We start from the raw sequence: 24,985 nt of genomic DNA, 5'->3' as shown, positions 1-24,985 counted from the left end.
AGAGAGAGAGAGAGAGAGAGAGAGAGAGAGAGAGAGAGAGAGATCTATTTCGCATTTGATAAAAAACATTTGTCATATGATACTTTACTCACCGACATCATTTTGAAAGTTGTAGTCAGAAAGATCCACTTAAAATCAATCCCCTTAAAACTGACCGCTTGACAAAATGTCACCCAACGTTAATAGATTCCGGTTCAATTAATTAATTAGACCAGTGGTCAGTCTATCTAAAACACTTATCCGTTGGTCAGCCTCTTTAAAACGCAAACTCCGAAAGAACACTTCCGGGTCAGTACAACCGTACTATCAAATGTTTGACCAGAACGTTGTTATGATATTGTCCGTAATATCTCAATGGTCAGTTAAACCAGGAATAATCCGCACGGGTCATAATCAACTTGACCACTGTTATTTTTTTTCCAATATTCAATCTGGTCAATTTTTTCAAAAAGTTTCCAACCGTTCTAGTGAAAATTAAGTCGTTGATCGCAAGGTAACGAATCTCTGGGAGATTTAAACCAGAAAATGTAACAGGACGCGTTCGGATTTAAATAAAAATATTCAGTATATATAGTGGTCAGTCAACACAATGTGTGTTTCTGGTATAACCTGGAGGTAAACTGATAGTTAAATGGCCAGTTATCCTTTCCCAGTCACAGTACCGCATTAACACGGAATACCGCCGCTGTTCCCTGTAGAATACACGATAGTGTGTACTACTGCATTGGTCAGCAATATCTGTCCAGCGGTAATACGTACGCAATCCCCGGAGTACTATATGCACGTTGTATTCTATCTGACAGCGGGCTGAAGCTCCTATCCCCCCGAACGATCGATGATATGACCTTGTCTTCGTCCTCTGTAACCTTCAGATGTGCACGTCTGTGACGTTATTGCCATGGCAATTAATCGAGAATTTTTCTCAATACGTGATGAAAATAAAGAATACATCAATTTAACATAATTAATGACTATACGGTATAGACTGACTAAATAATGGTTTACAGTAGAACTATATAACACATGCAATGAACATGCTTTCATCATCATGATTGTCTCAGAAATCAATATACCCCGATAATAATGGCTTTATATAGTAATGAACATAAGTGTCTATCGTCCCCTGTGTATTACAAATCAGAACTTGACAAATTGTGATATCAAAGATGTGTTAGAACTGCTGACATCCGGACACAGTCTGGTCAGCTCTCAGTTTAGTTCTAGCTACACGTTTTCCCGAAGTAGAGTTTTTATTTATATTTCTAAACTTGTGGATACATTTTTTTTATATCCGCCAATCAAATGTATGAAGATTCATTTGATAATCACATATTAATAAGATACCGTAATTGGTTGTACATGTATTTTCGTAATTAAAGCTGAATTTTTTTGAAAATGATCATTTATGTACAAAAACATACTCGTGTTACTGCAGTCATTTGAACCAGAAACAGTTTTTGACAAATGCGGATAGTTTTTGCACATTTTCTGAAGGTGGTCGTTTTGAATTCTTTGACGTGTCCAGAGTTTGGATTTCATTTTTAATTGATCGATTCCACTTTTAGCTTGATTCGTTAAATACATCTCGTGTTCACTTAACAAGACTTTAAACAAAATATTTATTGAACATGAAGCGTTGAATTGATTTTATGACAGATATGTGTTAGCGTCTGTAGGTATTGAGCAGCGTGCGGATTTTTTTTATTGATGTACAATGTATGCCAGGAAAATCTATAATCGACCACAGACAGATAAACACTAACCTCGGTATTTGACTTTCACGTCAATGGATTCGTCCTTGTGTCACGACCACGTGACATGAGATTGATTGCGATCAATAAGTGTGACTGGTAAAGTGCATTCTATTTTTAGTCTCCAGGAGATTCCCCTTCATGCTTGTGTCTATCACATTTAGAACGAGATTTTACTCCAAAACCGGACCGAGGTTCTTGCGATATAAAAAATATTAGCTCGGGTAATTTTGAGGTTTTCTTTTTAAATTTTTGTTTTTATAGACTTTAAGAGTTATCTTTAAACACGTAAGAATTTACAATGTTTATTCGAGTCACCTCGCCCTGTTCTATCGCATACTCAAAACAAGATGGAAATGGCCGAGTGTGGTCCGAACGTTATCACATGTACTCATGTCATTGGAATATCATCACATGGGAACTATGCACAGAACGTACGGTTGGTCTGATGTGTAGAGAGTGTATTTATACGTTTTATGGGTTTATATCAACACAGAAATTCCACCCCAATCACAGGAGCCAGATAATTTGTAACAGAATTATATATCTACATAACGTCAGGGAGGCATTATGACACGATTCTTGCAACACAACCAATAAGTGTTTCTATGTGACGTTTCGATGACTAGTACGCTATGTTCACTCTGTCACCCTCATCAGACAAATGACCAGTGAAGCAAATGCACACAAAGATGTAAGATATATACGAGTTGTCCACACAAATCGATATCGATTCGGCTACGCGGTAGGCGTATGTACAATTAGCTGTTATAGTTATAGGAAAAACGAGCAAGGGACGTAATTCAAAAATAAACAAAGATGGAACATGAAATCTAAGTTAGGATTCAGGTACATACAAAAGCCCCAAATATAACACAAAATTCATATGAGACTAAATTATATAAACTCAGCTAAGCTTTACACTGCAGTCACAAACAAACGTCCCATAAGGGTAAGCACAATACTAGTAATAGGATAAAATACGAGCCATGACTCAGCAGTATTAACAAACAACATACAGGTTACACAGAAAAATATGAGGATAAACTATATAAAACCTGAGCTAAGATTTTATTTTATTAAAAAGTTACAGAAGTGATACGAAAGTAAAAACGAGGTTCAAAGACATGAATTTTACCTCAGTTTAATCTCTAAATTAAGTTTTTTTTTCTCTTTTATGTTACTTCAGTATCTTGTCAATTACATCAAAAAGTAGCCAAGAGGTAACACTGGCTGACACTGGGTAACAGAAGTAACCTAGAGGTAACACTGGCTGACACTGGGTAAGAGAAGAAAAACGTAACACAAGGATACTATATATGTGTAAATGTAGAAAACACTTGCGTACACAGAGCTACACAGAGTATACATGTGTATTTGTTATATTAACTTATAACGTTTAAAAGCTGTAAATGATATATATTACGTGTTTGCATTCATTTCAAAATAAATACATATATGTAGGGTTTGTTACAAAATTAATAGATGTACATCTCAGGCACATGTGTCCTACATTTGGCTATCCTACTGAAACCCCGTTGTATCGCCATCCCCCTTATACCGCCAACATTGGCACGGGACAAAAGGTGGCGGTATAGCGGGGACTACTGTACATGTATCCGTACCCGTACGTGACACTCTGATAACGACCGCTACATGACCCTTATCTATAATCATGTCATGAACGATGCTAACGTTGGTAACTTTGACCTCATCTTTAAATCTGTCGAGAAGTGAGTTACATTCTTTAACTGTTTAAATAAGGTGAGGCAAATTCATCTGACCATCTTGAGGGGGCGACAGAGGCAGAGTAACAGAGAAATCTTAGACTGATAAAACAGCAAACAGCTCAGAGAATGCGTAAAAATCTGAAAAAGGGGGCGGGGTGGGTTAGTTGAGGGCGGGGGTGTTCTGATTCCCCAGGCATCCCCACCCCTACCCTTCATTTTTTTTTTGAATTGATGTACGTCTCTTATTAAACCTTTTTGTATCATACATACACTCGTGTTTATGGTAATTCATCCAGGTGTTGTCCGGAGAATGTAAAGGAAATTACAATTTGTCAGAATTTAGAATAATTGCTAATAGAAGACGACCGATTGCATTGACTTACGTCGAATATATTAAGTGCGCGAGATATCATTTTACACTTCCAGGTGTAGGTGCGGAGGTGATGCGTGGGTTACGCATAAGTATAAGTCTTAAACACTGTATACAAATAGTAATTTCAATTCACACACATATGTATTATGGGCCCAAAATATATCTCAAGTATTCTTCACTATTTTAGCACTTATTTTTATCTTGGTACGACTTGTAAACATTCTTTTATCATGGGATTTGTTGATTAATGTCGACAATTATGAAAAGATCAAATTAGATAAAAAAAACAACAACAACGTTATAAAATATCGATAGCGTTAAGTTATTCAAAGCATTACAAGCTTAACGAGAAGTTCACAAAATAACTCAAATAAAATATAAAGTTTATTCGTTTAGAAATCCCTTAACATGTACCGTTATGTGTGTTTTTATACAAATTACTGAGTGAAATATTTGCATTACGACTGGGCCCAGAAAGTGTGCGTGCCGTTGATGTACTAACTCAGGTCGATTGATCATTACGACTGGGCCCGGAAAGTGAGCGTGCCGTTGATGTGCACACTCAGGTCGATTGATCTCTTGCTAGTTCGCGGAAAACGTAACATAACCTAAGTCAAGTGGTATTTAAAATCATACCATTACCGTTTTCTATAACGTGATATTAAGCACGTACACACATCCTGGTTCCTCGATACTCAATAAAAATCAACCAATAAAATAGTTTATTATAGTGTCGCATGTTAATATACATCAATCAAACTTACTTGTAGCTACGTGAACCCGGACATCTGTTTAATTGCTTCATCCGGCAAAATTCGGGAAATTCCGTAACATCTGTAGCCTGATCCCCCAGGCACCCTCATCCCTACACTTACCCTAACCTGATCCCCCAGACACCCTCACCCCTACCCTAACCTGATCCACCAGGCACCCTCACCCCTACACCTACCCTAACCTGATCCCCCAGGCACCCTCATCCCTACCCGCATCCTCATCCCTACCCTAACCTGATCCCCTAGGCACCCTGACCCCTACCCTAACCTGATCCCCCAAGCACCCTCACCCCTACACCGACCCTAACCTTATCCCCCAGGTACCCTCACCCCTACACCTACCCTAACCTGATCCCCCAGGTACCCTCACCCCTACACCTACCCTAGCCTGATCTGTAGAATGTAAAGGAAATTACAATATAGCAGAATTTAGAATATATTAAAATACGTCGAATATATAAGTGTCTGTCAAGCAAACCTTGGTATAGTATCGGGACACGTATTTATAAGCAGTGCGCGATATATCATTCTACACCTTGATGCGGAGATGTCAAAGAGGTGCGTGGGTGTTACACAACTGATGAAGTGGAGCTGTGCTTACTCAGGTCTATTAATCTCTTCCTAGTTCGCGGAAAACGTAATATACCCGATGGCAAGTGGTATTTTAAATCAATCCATTACCGTTTTGTAAAACATGACATTAAGCACGTACACACGTCCCGCTGCCTCGATACGTGTAGCTACCCGGACATCTGTTTAATTCCTTCATTCGGCAACATTCGGGAAACTCCGTAACATCTGCAGCCTAGCCACGAATAAAATTAATGGAGATAAAGACCAGACACGGAAAAACTGATAACAGAGAATATGTGTTTACAACACTGGACCAATTTACGGGTCTTGGTAGTGTAAGTTATATTGTCAGTATTGTGTATTATTGTATGATTGGCTTATTGGTGAGGATAAGGCGTTTGTTTTTGTATCAAAAGTTATAGAAGTGTGTCGTAAGTTTGTTATTTTATAACGAAAATGTGTATTACGTACTACACTATGTATATACACCTGCTGGTACCCACTACATGTATCGTAGGAGGCGACTAATGAGGGAACCCCTGCGGAATTGGGGATTCTCTATTTGTGGACACAAAAGCGACCGAAATAAATTTGCTGCGACCATTGCAATATTTGTGATCTTTATCTTTCTTTCTACTTCAAACTACCTTTGATTTCCTAGCGCTTTGCTTCACATCACCTCACTTTTGGCTTGAATGTTGAGCGCTCGCCTTGGTGAGGAAGGCAATGTTTTCTGTTCCCGGGCCGGGACATACCAAGGTCCTGAAAAATGGTAGTTGCTATTCTCTGCCTTATGTTCAGCATTAAGGAGAATGGCAACAACTGGTTCACCTGTTGTCAGTATAATGTGATCGGGTGGAATGCTGTGCTTGGTGTCGGCATGGCATTTCAGTGAGGTAGCACTATAAACTTGGCATCAGATCCGCGCTATCACAAGGAGGCAAGCACACCAACATGCCCTGTCTCCTGCATACACACACGCCAGCACGCATACACTCACGGAGGCACGTCCTTGAATGACCTTAGTTGAGGACGATACACAAAATTTAACCAAACCAAGTTCATCAACCCTTTTACTGTTTACCGGATTATTTTGCCGGCAGGTTTATTTGTGTGCTACTTTTAGTATAGAATAATTCAATATGTAGCAATTTCATAATATAACAATTTTAAGTGTAACTAATCAGTTCCCATCGAATTAATGCATAACCTCTACAGTCCGGATCTGTTAGCATATTGAACTTTTATACAGTGAAATTTGTCTAATATGACAGCATAGATAATGTGAGTTTGGTCGGATAAACAGGGTGATTGATTAGAAAGGCCTTTAAATTCAGTCAGATACACGTGTAGATTATAATTTTAACTTGTAAACATGTTTATTGATCTGCACATAGCTATAACATCAGTCATCGCGAACGCTGGTAAAGATAGTCACCGGAAACATCGACTGTTGTTAACGAAAATAAAAACATAAATAAAATGGTTCTGTTAACACTTTCACAGGACGTCGGATCAAATTAAAAAGGTTTCATTTTAATTAGCAATAATAGTTCAGCGATAACTTCTGTCTAAAAACTTTAGCATCGGTATCCGTTCTATTAACATCTTACTATAGAGCTATTTTTGTCTGTAGACGGAAGTTAAAACATCCGTTTACTGTTTATAGCAGTGAAATTGAGTTCATTATACGCTAGTCACTGACCTGTGAGATGATGAATAGGAAACAATACCGACGATATTAAGATGTTATCAGCGGAGGGGGTGTTGATGAATGTTTATATACAATACTTCTAAAAAAATATATTTGTTAAAAGTTAACGAGTAATTGTATGACTATTTTGTTATACAGAATTAGTTACCTGATGCTGAAGTTTCAGGGCGAGCTTCGGATGGAAAAAAACTATCTTTAGCTTCGATAGTGTTATAAAAGTACAAAAAACTGTCTTAATGTAGGTGGAAAATATTTATATCTATAAGCAAAGACACATGTAAGTGTTGTATTGTGTGTATATATTTGATAACACAATATTAAATGATTTAAACATAAGAACAAACTATAGGATGTATTATAATAAAAACAATATGTGTTTTAAGTGTATATGGAATATAATATTAGAAAAACTTCCAAAGAAAATCAAATTAAAAGTTCAATCATGTAATGGTACTTACGGAGAACATGCTGCTAGCTCGTCTCTTCCGAGTGTATAGAAAAAATAGCTCGCCTTCCTCAAGTTCATATCAAGTACATGTCGTAGTGTAAACACGCCTTTCTGCACGTATGCGATTAATCAATAAACTAGAACGTCGACAATTAGGGAAGTTTTCTGTAGGCGGATATAGACACGTGTGTCTAAATATATCTACTCCATAGTAGCGCGTTGTGTCGGTGTCAGTATTACAAAGTGTAAAGATAAACAGATATTGACATTTCTGATCTCAAATTCTATACTGACCAAAAACAAACGGAATGTCACACGAACCCCAGCAGAACGAAGGGAGATAACATCGAGAGGAAAAAAATGTACTTTGGATCCGTATGATATTGTATTGATAGGCATACAACGATAAAAAAAACAACCATCAGATTCTGGATTCTGTTCGCGCGGGTGTGGCCGCGAAGTCTTCAAAAGATTCATTCTTTAAAATGACAACAAGCGTCGCCAATCAAAATATTAAAACAAACTCAGCGACATCAGATGATATGTTATTTATATGAATATATATAACAAATGAATATGAAGTTTCATTTTGAAAAATTGAAGAATTCTATTTTTTCGGTCGATAGCGTGTCGTGTGGGTATTACATTTTACTATATGCATTTAATGAGTCGGCGTGTCACGTGGGAATTAATACATACAGTTAATGAGTCGGCGTGTCACGTGGGAATTAATACATACAGTTAATGAGTCGGCGTGTCACGTGGGAATTAATACATACAGTTAATGAGTCGGCGTGTCACGTGGGAATTAATACATACAGTTAATGAGTCGGCGTGTCACGTGGGAATTAATACATACAGTTAATGAGTCGGCGTGTCACGTGGGAATTAATACATACAGTTAATGAGTCGGCGTGTCACGTGGGAATTAATACATACAGTTAATGAGTCGGCGTGTCACGTGGGAATTAATACATACAGTTAATGAGTCGGCGTGTCACGTGGGAATTAATACATACAGTTAATGAGTCGGCGTGTCACGTGGGAATTAATACATACAGTTAATGAGTCGGCGTGTCACGTGGGTATTAATACATACAGTTAATGAGTCGGCGTATTACGTGGGTATTAATACATACAGTTAATTGTTAGATGATATCCTTAGCAGTACTGCATAAAGTCAGCTACATCAAAAGATACCTGTATCTTATTTAGTAATATGATGAATTTATTTTTTACAATCGACGGCGTGTCACATCTGTCTATAGTATTCTGCTGATAACGGAGCGAAAAACTTCATCACTAAAAATAAATATCAATGATTAAGGATCCCTGCCCCACTGGCCTGTGGTTTGTCGTGTATACGGTAACCGTCCCTTAAAGATCACTGCCCCACTGGCATGTGGTTTGTCGTGTATACGGTAACCGTTCCTTAAGGATCACTGACCCACTGCTCTTTGGCGTTTCGTATATACGGTTACGTCTTAACAATTGTAAGGCACGGTAGTCTGGTGGTTGTAGGACGCCGGGCTCACTGTGTTGTATCTTTGAGCAAGATACTTTACTCCGCTTGTTTCAGACTACACAGCTATAAATGAGCACTTGGTTGGGCAGTGCTAGAATTGTAGAATGCTAGCTGTGAGCGCCGCAATGGCAGCACCGGCTGGTTGCTCCCCAAGGAGTTGAGAAAGGTATTGGCTGGTTGCAAACAACCTATAACCACGGAAAATAATTTGTGAACCGCTTTGAGATGACCTTTGAACTAGGTTGTGATAAAGCGGTATATAAGAACCTCGAATTATCATTATTATTCAATGACTCGATAGCTCAGTCGAATAGAGCGACAGTATAATGCAATGTTACCAAAACAATTTAGAGATCTTTATTCGTGATATTTATTGTTGTACTGTGCGGAACCTCAGGGGCCCCAAACCATGAGGCCCTATGTGTGGGAAAATGAAAAATATTTTTAAAAGTAAATAAAGAGCGACAGTGTAACAATCTGAAGTCCATGGTTCGAATATTAGTCTAGTCCTGTAAAAGTTTTACATTCAAAACATTTTTTCAAAGCTACCTGAAAGAGCAGTTTCCACTGCCTAGCTTACGTTTTTGACAGTGGTACGGAGATCCTTAAACTGCGTGACCTTAGAAGATACACGTACATTTGTTTGTTGGGAGTGTATCGTCCCCGGAACAGCCTGTGTTATAGGAGGACGTACATGTGTTTGTTGGGAGGGTATCGTCCTCTGAACAGCCTGTGTTATAGGAGGACGTACATTTGTTTGTTTGTTGAGAGTGTATCGTCCTCGGACCAGCCTGTGTTATAGGAGGACGTACATGTGTTTGTTGGGAGTATATCGTCCTCGGAACAGCCTGTGTTATAGGAGGACGTACATTTGTTTGTTTGTTGGGAGTGTATCGTCCTCAGACAAGCCTGTGTTATAGGAGGACGTACATTTGTTTGTTGGGAGTCTATCGTCCTCGGAACAGCCTGTGTTAAAGGAGGACGTACATGTGTTTGTTTGTCTGGAGGTTATCGTCCTCGGAACAGCCTGTGTTATAGGAGGACGTATATGTGTTTGTTGGGAGTGTATCGTCCTCAGACCAGCCTGTGTTATAGGAGGACGTACATGTGTGTGTTGGGAGGGTATCGTCCTCTGCACAGCCTGTGTTATAGGAGGACGTATATGTGTTTGTTGGGAGTGTATCGTCCTCTGAACAGCCTGTGTTATAGGAGGACGTACATGTGTTTGTTGGGAGTATATCGCCCTCGGAGCAGCCTGTGTTATAGGAGGACGTACATTTGTTTGTTGGGAGGCTATCGTCCTCGGGACAGCCTGTGTTATAGGAGGACGTTCATTTGTTTGTTTGCTGGGAGTTTATCGTCCCTGGAACAGCCTGTGTTATAAGTTGTTTGTTGGGAGTGTATCGTCCTCAGAAAAGCCTGTGTTATAGGAGGACGTACATGTGTGTGTTGGGAGGGTATCGTCCTCTGCACAGCCTGTGTTATAGGAGGACGTACGTTTGTTTGTTGGGAGTCTATCGTCCGCGGAACAGCCTGTGTTAAAGGAGGACGTACATGTGTTTGTTTGGAGGGTATCGTCCCTGGAACAGCCTGTGTTATAAGAGGACGTACATGTGTTTATTTATTTGTTTGTTTGTTGGGAGTGTATCGTCCTCAGAAAAGCCTGTGTTATAGGAGGACGTACATGTGTTTGTTGGGAGTTTATCGTCCTCAGAACAGCCTGTGTTATAGGAGGACGTATATGTGTTTGTTTGTTTGTTGGGAGTTTATCGTCCTCAGAACAGCCTGTGTTATAGGAGGACGTCCATTTGTTTGTTGGGAGTGTATCGTCCTCAGAAAAGCCTGTGTTATAGGAGGACGTACATTTGTTTGTTTGTTGAGAGTGTATCGTCCTCGGACCATCCTGCGTTATAGGAGGACGTACATGTGTTTGTTTGGAGGGTATCGTCCCTGGAACAGCCTGTGTTATAAGTTGTTTGTTGGGAGTGTATCGTCCTCTGAACAGCCTGTGTTATAGGAGGACGTATATGTGTTTGTTTGTTTGTTGGGAGTGTGTCGTCCTCGGAACAGCCTGTGTTATAGGAGGATGTACATGTGTTTGTTTGTTTGTTGGGAGTTTATCGTCCTCAGAACAGCCTGTGTTATAGGAGGACGTATATGTGTTTGTTTGTTTGTTGGGAGTTTATCGTCCCTGGAACAGCCTGTGTTATAGGAGGACGATCATTTGTTTGTTTGTTGGGAGTTTATCGTCCCTGGAACAGCTTGTGTTATAAGAGGACGTACATGTGTTTATTTGTTGGGAGTTTATCGTCCTCGGAACAGCCTGTGTTATAGGAGGACGTTCATTTGTTTGTTTGTTGGGAGTTTATCGTCCCTGGAACAGCCTGTGTTATAGGAGGACGTACATGTGTTTGTTTGTTTGTTGGGAGTGTATCGTCCTCGGAACAGCCTGTGTTATAGGAGGACGTACATGTGTTTGTTTGTTTGTTGGGAGTGTATCGTCCTCGGAACAGCCTGTGTTATAGGAGGACGTACATGTGTTTGTTTGTTTGTTGGGAGTGTATCGTCCTCGGAACAGCCTGTGTTATAGGAGGACGTACATGTGTTTGTTTGTTTGTTGGGAGTGTATCGTCCTCGGAACAGCCTGTGTTATAGGAGGACGTACATGTGTTTGTTTGTTTGTTGGGAGTGTATCGTCCTCGGAACAGCCTGTGTTATAGGAGGACGTACATGTGTTTGTTTGTTTGTTGGGAGTGTATCGTCCTCGGAACAGCCTGTGTTATAGGAGGACGTACATGTGTTTGTTTGTTTGTTGGGAGTGTATCGTCCTCGGAACAGCCTGTGTTATAGGAGGACGTACATGTGTTTGTTTGTTTGTTGGGAGTGTATCGTCCTCGGAACAGCCTGTGTTATAGGAGGACGTACATGTGTTTGTTTGTTTGTTGGGAGTGTATCGTCCTCGGAACAGCCTGTGTTATAGGAGGACGTACATGTGTTTGTTTGTTTGTTGGGAGTGTATCGTCCTCGGAACAGCCTGTGTTATAGGAGGACGTACATGTGTTTGTTTGTTTGTTGGGAGTGTATCGTCCTCGGAACAGCCTGTGTTATAGGAGGACGTACATGTGTTTGTTTGTTTGTTGGGAGTGTATCGTCCTCGGAACAGCCTGTGTTATAGGAGGACGTACATGTGTTTGTTTGTTTGTTGGGAGTGTATCGTCCTCGGAACAGCCTGTGTTATAGGAGGACGTACATGTGTTTGTTTGTTTGTTGGGAGTGTATCGTCCTCGGAACAGCCTGTGTTATAGGAGGACGTACATGTGTTTGTTTGTTTGTTGGGAGTGTATCGTCCTCGGAACAGCCTGTGTTATAGGAGGACGTACATGTGTTTGTTTGTTTGTTGGGAGTGTATCGTCCTCGGAACAGCCTGTGTTATAGGAGGACGTACATGTGTTTGTTTGTTTGTTGGGAGTGTATCGTCCTCGGAACAGCCTGTGTTATAGGAGGACGTACATGTGTTTGTTTGTTTGTTGGGAGTGTATCGTCCTCGGAACAGCCTGTGTTATAGGAGGACGTACATGTGTTTGTTTGTTTGTTGGGAGTGTATCGTCCTCGGAACAGCCTGTGTTATAGGAGGACGTACATGTGTTTGTTTGTTTGTTGGGAGTGTATCGTCCTCGGAACAGCCTGTGTTATAGGAGGACGTACATGTGTTTGTTTGTTTGTTGGGAGTGTATCGTCCTCGGAACAGCCTGTGTTATAGGAGGACGTACATGTGTTTGTTTGTTTGTTGGGAGTGTATCGTCCTCGGAACAGCCTGTGTTATAGGAGGACGTACATGTGTTTGTTTGTTTGTTGGGAGTGTATCGTCCTCGGAACAGCCTGTGTTATAGGAGGACGTACATGTGTTTGTTTGTTTGTTGGGAGTGTATCGTCCTCGGAACAGCCTGTGTTATAGGAGGACGTACATGTGTTTGTTTGTTTGTTGGGAGTGTATCGTCCTCGGAACAGCCTGTGTTATAGGAGGACGTACATGTGTTTGTTTGTTTGTTGGGAGTGTATCGTCCTCGGAACAGCCTGTGTTATAGGAGGACGTACATGTGTTTGTTTGTTTGTTGGGAGTGTATCGTCCTCGGAACAGCCTGTGTTATAGGAGGACGTACATGTGTTTGTTTGTTTGTTGGGAGTGTATCGTCCTCGGAACAGCCTGTGTTATAGGAGGACGTACATGTGTTTGTTTGTTTGTTGGGAGTGTATCGTCCTCGGAACAGCCTGTGTTATAGGAGGACGTACATGTGTTTGTTTGTTTGTTGGGAGTGTATCGTCCTCGGAACAGCCTGTGTTATAGGAGGACGTACATGTGTTTGTTTGTTTGTTGGGAGTGTATCGTCCTCGGAACAGCCTGTGTTATAGGAGGACGTACATGTGTTTGTTTGTTTGTTGGGAGTGTATCGTCCTCGGAACAGCCTGTGTTATAGGAGGACGTACATGTGTTTGTTTGTTTGTTGGGAGTGTATCGTCCTCGGAACAGCCTGTGTTATAGGAGGACGTACATGTGTTTGTTTGTTTGTTGGGAGTGTATCGTCCTCGGAACAGCCTGTGTTATAGGAGGACGTACATGTGTTTGTTTGTTTGTTGGGAGTGTATCGTCCTCGGAACAGCCTGTGTTATAGGAGGACGTACATGTGTTTGTTTGTTTGTTGGGAGTGTATCGTCCTCGGAACAGCCTGTGTTATAGGAGGACGTACATGTGTTTGTTTGTTTGTTGGGAGTGTATCGTCCTCGGAACAGCCTGTGTTATAGGAGGACGTACATGTGTTTGTTTGTTTGTTGGGAGTGTATCGTCCCCGGAACAGCCTGTGTTAAAGGGGGACGGACATGTGTTTGTTTGTTTGTTGGGAGTGTATCGTCCTCGGAACAGCCTGTGTTATAGGAGGACGTACATGTGTTTGTTTGTTTGTTGGTAGTGTATCGTCCTCGGAACAGCCTGTGTTAGAGGAGGACGTACATGTGTTTGTTTGTTTGTTGGTAGTGTATCGTCCTCGGAACAGCCTGTGTTAAAGGAGGACGTACATTTGTTTGTTTGTTTGTTGGGAGTGTAGCGTCCTCGGAACAACCTGTGTTATAGGAGGACGTACATTTGTTTGTTTTTTCGGAGTGTATCGTCCTCGGAACAGCCTGTGTTAAAGGGGGACGGACATGTGTTTGTTTGTTTGTTGGGAGTGTAGCGTCCTCGGAACAACCTGTGTTATAGGAGGACGTACATTTGTTTGTTTGTTGGGAGTGTATTGTCCTCCGAACAGCCTGTGTTAAAGGAGGACGTACATGGTACGTTGTTCGTAAGGCTATTAGATATAACAATACAGAAAGTTCGCGATTGATTTGTGGAAAAATTACCGAGTAATAATAAAATTAGATTCTCAAAATGTACATAAAGGAAGCTTTATTTGTATGTGTTTAGGCCTTGTCCTACCTTGATACAGATCACATATTGCGGTTTAACTTGGCAATGTTTCACATTTCAAACTGAAACGTGCTGCCTTATGAATAACATATGTCTTTTGATATCGCTTACTTTATGTTCGATTCTTTGCATTTCGCTAAATGATTCGTCTTTAAGCACAGGAAAACATCCGATCCCCAGGTCACGACCTTAACTAACCCTAGTTGTTGATCAACTCTACATAGCACGGATCAGCAATGTGTGTAACCTTGTCACTTGTTACCTGTGGACAGAAATGTATAAAACTGTATAATTTTCTGCTGTGGTTTAAAATTATTTTATCGAGACGGGAACATTTGTTATTGACTCATATTTGTATTAAGTATTAACTATATTTTATGTGTTCAAGATATGCGGCTGATACTCTCCCACCGCCGGAAAGGAATTCGTCTGCAAAATGAAGCCGCGGTTATAATGGTTAGAGTTTTGTTGATTGTATCATTTTTATTACAAAAGCATATTTGCTTCGTTTGGTAATTTGCAATTAAGTGTACATATAGACATTTCTGCTGCAAGTTCCTATACAATCAATACCAGCAGATATTGCCCTAGCGCGCTTCAGGTAATCTGGATATAACTAATTTGCGTTCATATACGAATTGAACGACATTGTTCAAATGTTCATGTCCTATCAAGGAAATCGGTTAGATAAATATTCCATGAGGCCCCCATGAAGCCCGCTAGGGTTTCACGGTAAATATGTTTGAAACCAATTTGCGTTCATACAGACATGAACATTAGAAACATGCCGTTCAATCCTTTTATAGATATTCTCAATTTGTAGTTATTATAAACCTAAAGATTTCGAATTTTAAGTATTTGCGTCGTCAGTGCAAACGAGATTCCATGATCAGCCTAGCGTCACCAAAATGTTTGCTGCAGACATATGTCTCATGTTAATCAAAGCGCGAAGGGTTATTTCAAAATTACGCTAAGCCAATTGCATTCAAACCCCTATGAACGCAAATCCTTATGATGATGCTGATAGAGGAACTTGCATTGGAAATGTAAATATAACCGTATGAATGTGAAACATTCAGTTCAGTCAAACGAAATGTATGGTTATTGCCACAAAACAGAAACTTAACAGAATAGATGATGCTCTAAGCCTAATATTAGATCAGGAATGTATTGAACAAGTAAAGAGTGAAAAACTTCTTGGTGTAAAAATTGACAACAGTTTATCTTGGTTAGATCACATAGCATCTGTTGTTTCAAAGATTAACAGTGGTTTGGGTTTACTTCGACGCATCCGTCAATATTTACCACTTTCAGCTAGACTTAAATTTTTTCATGCATGTATTTTTTCCCACTTCATGTACAGTAGCACAGTATGGAGCGGATGCTCTTTAAATCTTCTACAAAAACTGTCAAAAGCGCAGAAACAAGCTGCAAGATTACTGTTGGATGCTCCATTTGATACACCATCAGTAGAAATGTTTTCTTCATTAGGGTGGTTACCAATTGGCGAATATTTGAAATTCAAAAGAGGTGTTATGGTGTACAAATGTATAAATAATCTAGTTCCAGGATATCTTTCTAATCAATTTAATTTGTCTAACAACAGATATACTAGATCAGCATCCCAAAACTCTGTCAAGGTACCCAAACACCGTACCACATTTTATTCCAAACACTTTTTGGTACAAGGGAGCCAGATTTGGAATAATTTACCGGTTGAAGTAAGACTCTCTTCCTCCTTGACAAAACTCAAACAAAATATGATTGGTAACATTAAGAATGCGGTTTAATTGTCTTTTATTTTTACTATTATACTTTTTAGATACAGCTTTGATTTGTTTTATTTTCGCTATATTAGCGTGTATTCTGTCAATTTTTAGCTTTTGCTACATTAGCATATATGTAAATTAGACAATTTGTCTTTTAATGAAAACCATAATGGGTTAAGCACGGAATATATTTCGTGCTTCTGTGATAATTTTATTGTAATTGTATTGAACGACCGTTTAAATTATGAAATAACTGTGATATGAATTGCTGTTTTAGTAGACCAACAATTATTTTATGTACATTTATTTGCTGTGATACTACTTTGTCTTTTAACTAACCAATTTTACTAACAGAGGACCCTGTGGAAGATTAGCTTTGCTAAACAGGTTTTGTATCCTCAATAAATAAAGTTTATTATTATTATTATTATTATTACTATTATTATAGTCAACACTCAGAGGAAAGAAGCTGACATTAAAGGTGTCGGTGTATAGTATTTTACGGATATTCATATATAATTTAATTTTGGTTATTTACCTAATCTTTGACATTTTCAGGATACATTTTTAAAAGATTGACAACACAAAAAGTGATGACGTCATATACAGCAATGTTTTGCGTGGTATTTGTACAATTTTAACTTTTGATTGTCTGAAATTGTTTTGCGCACAATGTTGTGTTTTATGCAAAATAATTTATTTTTATCAGACATTAATAAATATTCATTTGTTATGAATTTAAAAGTGTTGACTGTCTTTTTGAGTCAAATTATAAGGGATATTCCTTAATTACATGTATTTGTAGTATTATAAGCCCCACGTGACAGATACAACGCTGACGAAAACCATGTTTTTGCGACCAAGTACATGAATACCATTGTGTCTTGGTCAGTTAAAACATCAGTTAAAACATAAGTTAAAACGGCGTTCGTCCAGGTACTGGAAGACGACAGCAGCCGAAAGGTCCACGAAAGGGCCATTGGATGATGATGTATTTGTTACCGACTCTGTAAAGTAGAATCATGTTTTGGCTACTGACTCTGCTACGTTGTTCTACCAGGAGATTGTTTGCGATATACAGGAGAGTAAGAGACGTTAATCGCCGTTTGGGAGGAATGCTACAGGTCATGAACTGTTTGTTAGTTCCCCTCCATCCCCCGTTCTCTCTCATTCGTCCTTATTGTTTGAAAGCAACGCACTCTCGCGAGTCATTGCCCTCTTATATTGTGTATAAAACACGGAACGGGATGATGCAATGTACAGTACATGTACACCGTCGGTACACTGAGGTGATTGTTAATCCTCTTATAAACCTTTGAAACACATTCTCCCTTCTTCTCTGGTCCAAATTTCTTGAACTTTCTTTAAAAAATTATCGTATTTTTCTTTCTTTCCACGCTAAACTAGGAAAACAATTAATTTAAGTTGAAGACATTTCTCATTTTTAGGTTTGTCATAAGAACGCTCAATTGGAGTTAAGCAAAGATCTTAAGAAAGCTCATTTCCTTAAACTTTAGTAATGCTTTCCTTTGAGAAAAGTCAGTTTTCGAATTTTTCTCAAATTAAAGAACTTTCGCGATACAGGGGCCAGCTTGTCCAATAACTCCTAGCCTAGCTCTTAAGTATCGAAAGTAATACACGTATCTTCGTTCCTGATTGGTTGATATCATTGGTATGAACATGAATTTGAAATAAAAGATAAAAGAAAAGCAAATTTTATATAAAGATTGAACGGGATTTTATAAATTACATGTTGCGTTCATACTAGTATGAAATAAACAAAAATGCCGTTCAACCCTTAAACGAAAGCAATTTCTTATGTTTGTGCTTATAGAAGAACTTGTAAAAATGTAAATATATTTAGTGATAGTTTGTATGTAAGTTCAATCTATCATTTTGTTCAACTTCTTCACATAACCCGGTGTCATGCATTTTCTACTCGATATACAACCTCTCCACCATTTATCTTTATATATGGAAGTGCTCAATTAAAAGAGGATCAAAACGGCCTTTCATGTCATTACCTCAAAAGTGAACCACATTTTTATTCGTGTACTTTTTGTGTGAAATTAGCATAATGGTTTTATAGATTCAACACATGGAGCCATAACTAGTTTACAGCCTGTACAATATTGTCGTATCACCAAACGATCATAAATTATACACTCATTGCTCTGGACGTGCTCAATGCTGCAGAATCAAAATTTACCATGCCATTTTACTTGGGTATATCGCGGAAACAAAACAAAACAACCTTTGTTTGAGTATAAACAAAAATTGACAAACTTTTGAAAATTAAATTAAACGCACACAATTGATGTCAGGACATCGTGGGAGACTGACCACATTTTGATTTCGAACACCTTTGATGTCAGTTATGACGAAATTTAACTGCGTGTTCGTGTCGGCGGAATTGGACCATGTGTTAATGATAAGTGTTATAGGGACTACTTACCGTAGTGGGGGTACAAAAGGACTGGACAGACAACAGTAGTGGTCATTGTGATCGTCTGACTAAGATGTTTGTATTCAGCACTGTCATCTGTGCGGTCAGTTTGGCTTTTTTGACCATTGGTCAAATAGACGGGACCCGATACGATGGGTAAGTAATTATGATGTTTCTGCTTTTTCTCCTTCAAACGATTTTATATTTATAATATTTTACAGTGTATCAATTACACAGGTATGACGGTGTGTCTACTTTGTACAATCATTAGAGAAGCCTACCAACCAAAATTGATGTAATAATGAAATAAGAGCAAGAACCATTACACATCAATGTTTCCATGATCGAAAGTCTTCGGGCCTTTCCGTCAAACTGTTTCTGTATTCGAGGGCCAATCATCACGTGACGGCAAATAAAAATTATTACGGAAATTAACGAATTTCCGATTGACACAGAAACCACGATCCTGTTGGCTGTTTCGTCACTTTGTTAAACAGCTTGTTCAGAATGCATTTTAAACCTGATGAGACTACTACAAAGAATGATAAAATAATGCATTGTCTAATTTATTGTCTTTTTTGTTTTGAACAAAAATGTAAGGATTCATTTTAATATTTATGATGGTATGCAACACAGTTCATTTCAAACATGTCTTCTGTTTAACATGGGAGAGCGCCATGATGTTGAAAAATGCGTAAAACTCAATGTAGAGAGACAGAGACAGTAGTGATCATACATACTTGAAGGATACAAATAACAATATGCTGTGGAACACCAGGGTCCGTATTCATGAAACCGTTCTCGTGCTCAAGCATGGATTCTGTGCCCAAACCAACTTTCTTGCCGCTGGCTTAAAATCATGGTACACGGCCAAAAAATCACGTTTAATCATCGAAAACGATATTCATCTAAGTCTCTCCCTAATTCATCCAAATCATTGACAAAATGTAATTTTGTATTAATTTATCACTAAAATAAGAAAGGCTTGAGCACAAAATCTGACTTTGAGCATGAGAACGGTCTCATTAATACCTTCTCTCGTAACCAAGGTAACATGGTACAACGATTTAAAAGTGTTATATAATATCTTTGTGATTCCGCTGTTCTACCTATAGAGGGTGCTTTAATGTGATATCATGCCATATGTTAGGGTAATATCCTCCTCCTTTTCTACTGCAGGATCATGACAACTGTATGTAAATAAAGGTTATAAATACAATATGTAAATACTTAAAAGATCACGGATACAATATGTAAATACTAAAGGTCACGGATACAATATGCAAATACTAAAAAGTCACGGATACAATATGCAAATACTAAAAGTCACGGAAACAATATGTAAATACTAAAGGTCACGGATACAATATGTAAATACTAAAGGTCACTGAAGTAGTATGCAAATAATAAAAGGTCACGGATACAATATGAGAATGCGAAAGGTCACGGATACAATATGCAAATTCTAAAGGTCACGGATACAATATTTGAATACTGAAGGTCATAAATACAGTCTCTAAAAAGATGAAGGTCATGGATACAATATGTAAAAACTGAGGGTCATAAATACAGTACGCATAAAGTGAAGGTCACAGATAGTGCTATATGTATATATATACACAAATACAAAATGTACAGACTAAAGGTCACGAGTACTATATTGAATGATTAAATGTCACGAATACAGTATCAAAATATTAAAGGTCACGGATAAAATATGTAAATACTAAAGGTCATCAAATTGTAGCTAGGTTGTTTTCAGATTAGTTTATCATTTTCCTGGGAAATAAATGTGCAAGTCTCTGTTATAATATTCTGCCTCGAACAACGTTTCATTATCCGAAAAAAAAAATTGAGAACCTTCCGAAACTGTTTCTGTAACTTGAAAATACCTGTTGGCACCCTGCAAATTATCAACATTCCCCATACTTATTTTCTAATCCATACGATTCTGTTTATAGATGTTGTGTACATTTTAATATTTGTTTTTTTTCCTGATGTCAGGCACCAGCTTCTGCGGGTCCATCCCACCAGTACCCGCCAGGTTGAGTTTCTAAGAAATCTCCATGACAACGGAAACCTAAAGGTACCTACATGTTACTGTACACGAGCCGTTCGGAATAATTTTATATACAGCGATGATCGAACAATGTGTTATTCTCTGTGTATGCTTTTAATTTGCCTTTCGCCAATTCACTCATATAACTTTTTTTCTACTGAAAATTCGATTTACGCTATTTGTAGTGAAGGCGTTATAAACAAAATACTGAATTAAAGAAAGGAATAGACCAATATAGAGAACAGAATTTTATAAACATCCTATGGAATATATATCCTTTTTAATCGACGTAGATAGAATGTAACTCCTCAATTATTGTGGATGACGTGCTCTCAAAAATGTCAATCGAAACGTACGAGTTATCTCCCGTGTCACACGTTTTTCTTTCGGCTAACAATTGAAATGTATCAGACTAATGCATAACATAGTTATGAACCTTTTTGCAGAAAAATGCTTTTCATATAAGGAATATTTTTCTAATATGGCTACTTTATGAGGCCTTGTCATCTATTAAATTTACATTGAGTCATCACTTCATAACTTTATCAATTAGAAAGTCCTTAAATAAGATATTACAGAGCGTTCTCTTGTCAAAAAAAAAGCTTGTGAAAAACAGAGACAGACAAGCATTCGATACACTAATGATATCAGACAGACAGACAGAACGTCGTTATATCTATATTATTGTTAACCTATTTCGTCTGAAAGATAAAAAGAAAATCAAACACTTATTTTCTAATGTAACTTTGTGATCGTTAAGATTAGTTTCGGGACGTGCATACATTTATTGTCTATCGACCCAAATTGACGGTGCGTCTACAGCATCATGAACAGTGTTGGTGTCACGTTTGTATTACCGCAATTGATTTATTTGTCAATTCATACTTCGATGATAAATTAAACATTGGACAGCTTCCCCATCCGCCACTCGGTCGATGGCTAAAAGTTGGGCACAAATCATTGAATGCAATATCCATGTATGAGAGCTGTTCGCGTTCATAGAGCTATATTGCCTTTCATATTGATCATACAAACGGTTGGAGTGAAATGAAGTTGAAAGGAGAAGAAATTCACAAAGGCATCATCATGATCCAAGTAATCGTTCTCACTTCAGCTCGACTTCTGGACATTTCCTGTTCTGGATCGTGAAGTAGACATCCGGGTGCCTCCGAGGTCAAGGTCGTATGTGAAAGGATTGATGAAAAAGGCGGGTCTATCAACACGAGTTGCCATGGACGATATTCAGTCGTAAGTAAATTTTCATTTTTTTTAAGTCAGTGACAATGCCATTATCTGATAGGGTTTAAAGACACATATACGACAACACGAATTACATAAAAAATGCTTATGACGGAAACAAATCAAAGGAAATAAATGCGATCTGAAGTACCGATGTTACATTGTACGATGTATAGAGTATGTGACGTGAAGATAAGAGAGTCGGGGCAAATGATTGGTCGTGTGTGGGGTTAGAGGGCGGGTCTTACGGTTCTAAATACATTATAATGTTTGGAGGGTAGTTAGGCGCATGAGGTGATATAGAATTATATTACAGAAGGAAAATGTATGTCTGCATACTGAAATACACTGGAGCAGATTGGGGGGTTGTATTGGGAGGGGAAAGAATTCGTGTGGATATATTACTTATGACTGCTTAATTCAGCATATTAGTAATCATTAACAATGTTACTTGTACTAACTTAATCATCTTCGTTCAATGGGGCGCTTAAGGCATTCGGACAGCTTTACTTTCCAACACGATCCCTTGCTCTCCTCCACAATTTTCCAGCCGGACCCAATCTATTATCAGTTCTTTCTCTGCTAAACACTAACGATGTACCGATCTTTATTTAGATCTATACAGAACGAGCTGGAGGACATGGCTAATGCTCGGTTGTCAAAGACAGGTCCCGCCACTTACAATTTTATGTGTGAAGCGTTTGGTGTCAATTGTCCTCCATACGAAACCGGAAGTGGTTCCACAAGGACGTCTGGTGAAATTGTCGGCAGATTTTCACGTCATAGTGAGGTGAGTTTCTTTTTCAAACGAACTCGCCTATTAATCACTAACGATTTTATAATTTTAAGTTAAAAGCATTTTTTTTAAAATGAATTGTTGAATATGTTGCTTGAAGATTTCTTTGTCTCGTTTGAGGGTTCTGGTTTTTTCTTTTGTATCCAGTTTGACAAAAAAGGTAATAGTCACATGATACATTGTTTGAATTTATTTTCTCTCGTAGGCGAATAATTTCTTTCGGAAATCATGGAAACAAAACTTAAATTTTAAATGTTTTTCCCCCTTAAAACTAGATTGACTCTTGGTTGACAGCCATAGAATCCGAATTCGGAGAGCTGGCTACCGTGGAATCTATTGGACAATCATACGAAGGACGAGACATGAAAATCATCAAGGTACAATACACAGTTTATGGCTGTATGCTATATTACGTAGACTTAAACAATTAGAGATACTGTTCGTGGCCAAAATTAAAACATTTATTTTACCTGCATTGCAGATTAAAAGTGTAGTTTATTAGTTATTACAAATAAAAACTCAATATATCGAACTTGTATCCTATATATCTTAGCCTGATACCAAAGAGTTATCATTTCAATTATCATAATCTAATCCTTCCAAACATTATTGCATGCAAAAATTTGTGTGAATTATTTTGTATTTTTTTATGTGTGTTTGGCAAAATGTTATCACATGTTACTAGGTTTTCCTTTTTTTTTCACGAAGCCTTTTTAAAATTGCCTGTCTGACCTGCCTTTATTGGAATGAGTCTGTTCGGAACTCCTCGTGATAAACATTCTTTTATTACTCGTCGAAGATAGGGAAAGCTTCTCCGAACCCGAAGCCCGTGATTTGGGTCGAGGCGGGGATCCACGCACGTGAGTGGATATCACCAGCTGTGGCTGTTTGGACGATAGACAAGGTTTGTGATTAACCATGCAAAAAACGCCTTATGACGTCACAATGCAATATCTAAAATTATAATTAAATAAAAAAATAAAAAAGATAACGTCACAAGTTTTTACATTTTCAACACTGCTGGTAATAGCATGAAATGATATGAAATATATTTTGTGAAACTGACTATTCTTTGAGAGTACTACAAAAATATCGAATCCAAGAGAAAAATGGAAATATATTTCACTGCCATGGGGAATCCTTGTTATTGCTATCATCCGTTAGACCTTATGTTAAATTGTGGAAAATTACTCATGTCAGTTTGAAAGTAAGTTTAATATTATAACACCTAGCTTTGTCTGTGGTTATAGTTCATACGAAACTACGGCCTAGACGATGACGTCACATACATGTTGGACACGTTCGACTGGTTTTTCCTACCGTCAGCCAATCCTGACGGTTACGAGTACACGTTTACTAATGTAAGTAGATGTGACGTCAGAACAGATTATTTTATACTTGAATCTAATTCTTGGTTACAAATGCTGGTTATTTGAAGTTTAGGTTCTTGTGCTGAAACATGTACTTAATTACAAAATACTTGAATATGATTCTTTGTTGCAGATTAATCTAAAAATTTAAATTCTTGTTTTAAAACTGGTAATTTATCGTCATTGTGGATGTACGTTTTTTTAATTTAAGTATTAAACAAATGAACCAGTACATGATGTAAGTAACCACGATATTCCACAAGTTATCCTCACTTACATACTCTGCATAACGTAAATTAACTTAACCCCGGGAACTTTCAGGATGCATCAAATGAATTGAATGTCGAATGAAGCTCCTCCTTTTTAATGACATAATTGTAAACTGTTGAGATCGAGGTAAGAATGGCTGCGCTTAAGTAAATAAGTCACTCAAAAATTATCATTCTGCAGGATCGATTATGGCGGAAGACCCGAAGTCCCCAGCGCCGGGGCTGTTACGGTGTGGATCCGAACCGCAACTTCGACGTGGATTTTGGAGGTACGTACAAATAGCTTACTAAAAAACTCACTGTTATAGGAACGTACAAATAGCTTACTACAAAACTCACTGTTATAGGTACGTACAAATAGCTCACTAAAAACCTCACTGTTATATGTACGTACAAATAGCTTACTAAAAAACTCACTGTTATAGGTACGTACAAATAGCTTACTAAAAACCTCACTGTTATATGTACGTACAAATAGCTTACTAAAAAAACTCACTGTTATAGGTACGTACAAATAGCTTACTAAAAAAACTCACTGTTATAGGTACGTATAAATAGCTTACTAAAAAACTCATTGTTATAGGTACGTACAACTAGCTTACTAAAAAAACTCACTGTTATAGGTACGTACAACTAGCTTACTAAAAATACTCACTGTTATAGGTACGTACAAATAGCTTACTAAAAAA

At 38.2% G+C, this 24,985-nt stretch overlaps 2 protein-coding genes across 2 annotated transcripts in view; one reads left to right on the top strand and one right to left on the bottom strand.

Moving 5' to 3' along the window:
- LOC110445416 overlaps positions 1–7,497 on the bottom strand; it is a 30,789-nt gene extending 23,292 nt beyond the window's left edge. The window contains exon 1 of the mRNA XM_021490030.1: positions 7,373–7,497. Within this exon, the coding sequence (XP_021345705.1) occupies positions 7,373–7,381 (9 nt within the window). The 5' untranslated portion in view covers positions 7,382–7,497. The remainder of the gene's footprint in view (positions 1–7,372) is intronic.
- Positions 7,498–21,793: 14,296 nt separating this feature from the next.
- LOC110445415 (carboxypeptidase B-like) overlaps positions 21,794–24,985 on the top strand; it is a 7,296-nt gene continuing 4,104 nt past the window's right edge. Inside the window, exons 1-6 of the mRNA XM_021490029.1 lie at positions 21,794–21,870; positions 22,477–22,651; positions 22,933–23,034; positions 23,457–23,561; positions 23,908–24,018; positions 24,478–24,565. Coding sequence (XP_021345704.1) covers positions 21,821–21,870; positions 22,477–22,651; positions 22,933–23,034; positions 23,457–23,561; positions 23,908–24,018; positions 24,478–24,565 — 631 coding nt within the window. The 5' untranslated portion in view covers positions 21,794–21,820. The remainder of the gene's footprint in view (positions 21,871–22,476; positions 22,652–22,932; positions 23,035–23,456; positions 23,562–23,907; positions 24,019–24,477; positions 24,566–24,985) is intronic.

The sequence above is a fragment of the Mizuhopecten yessoensis genome, unplaced genomic scaffold, assembly GCF_002113885.1.
Source record: "Mizuhopecten yessoensis strain PY_sf001 unplaced genomic scaffold, ASM211388v2 scaffold2275, whole genome shotgun sequence".
Classification (NCBI taxonomy): domain Eukaryota; kingdom Metazoa; phylum Mollusca; class Bivalvia; order Pectinida; family Pectinidae; genus Mizuhopecten; species Mizuhopecten yessoensis.
This window is presented reverse-complemented; position numbering and strand designations above follow the sequence as displayed.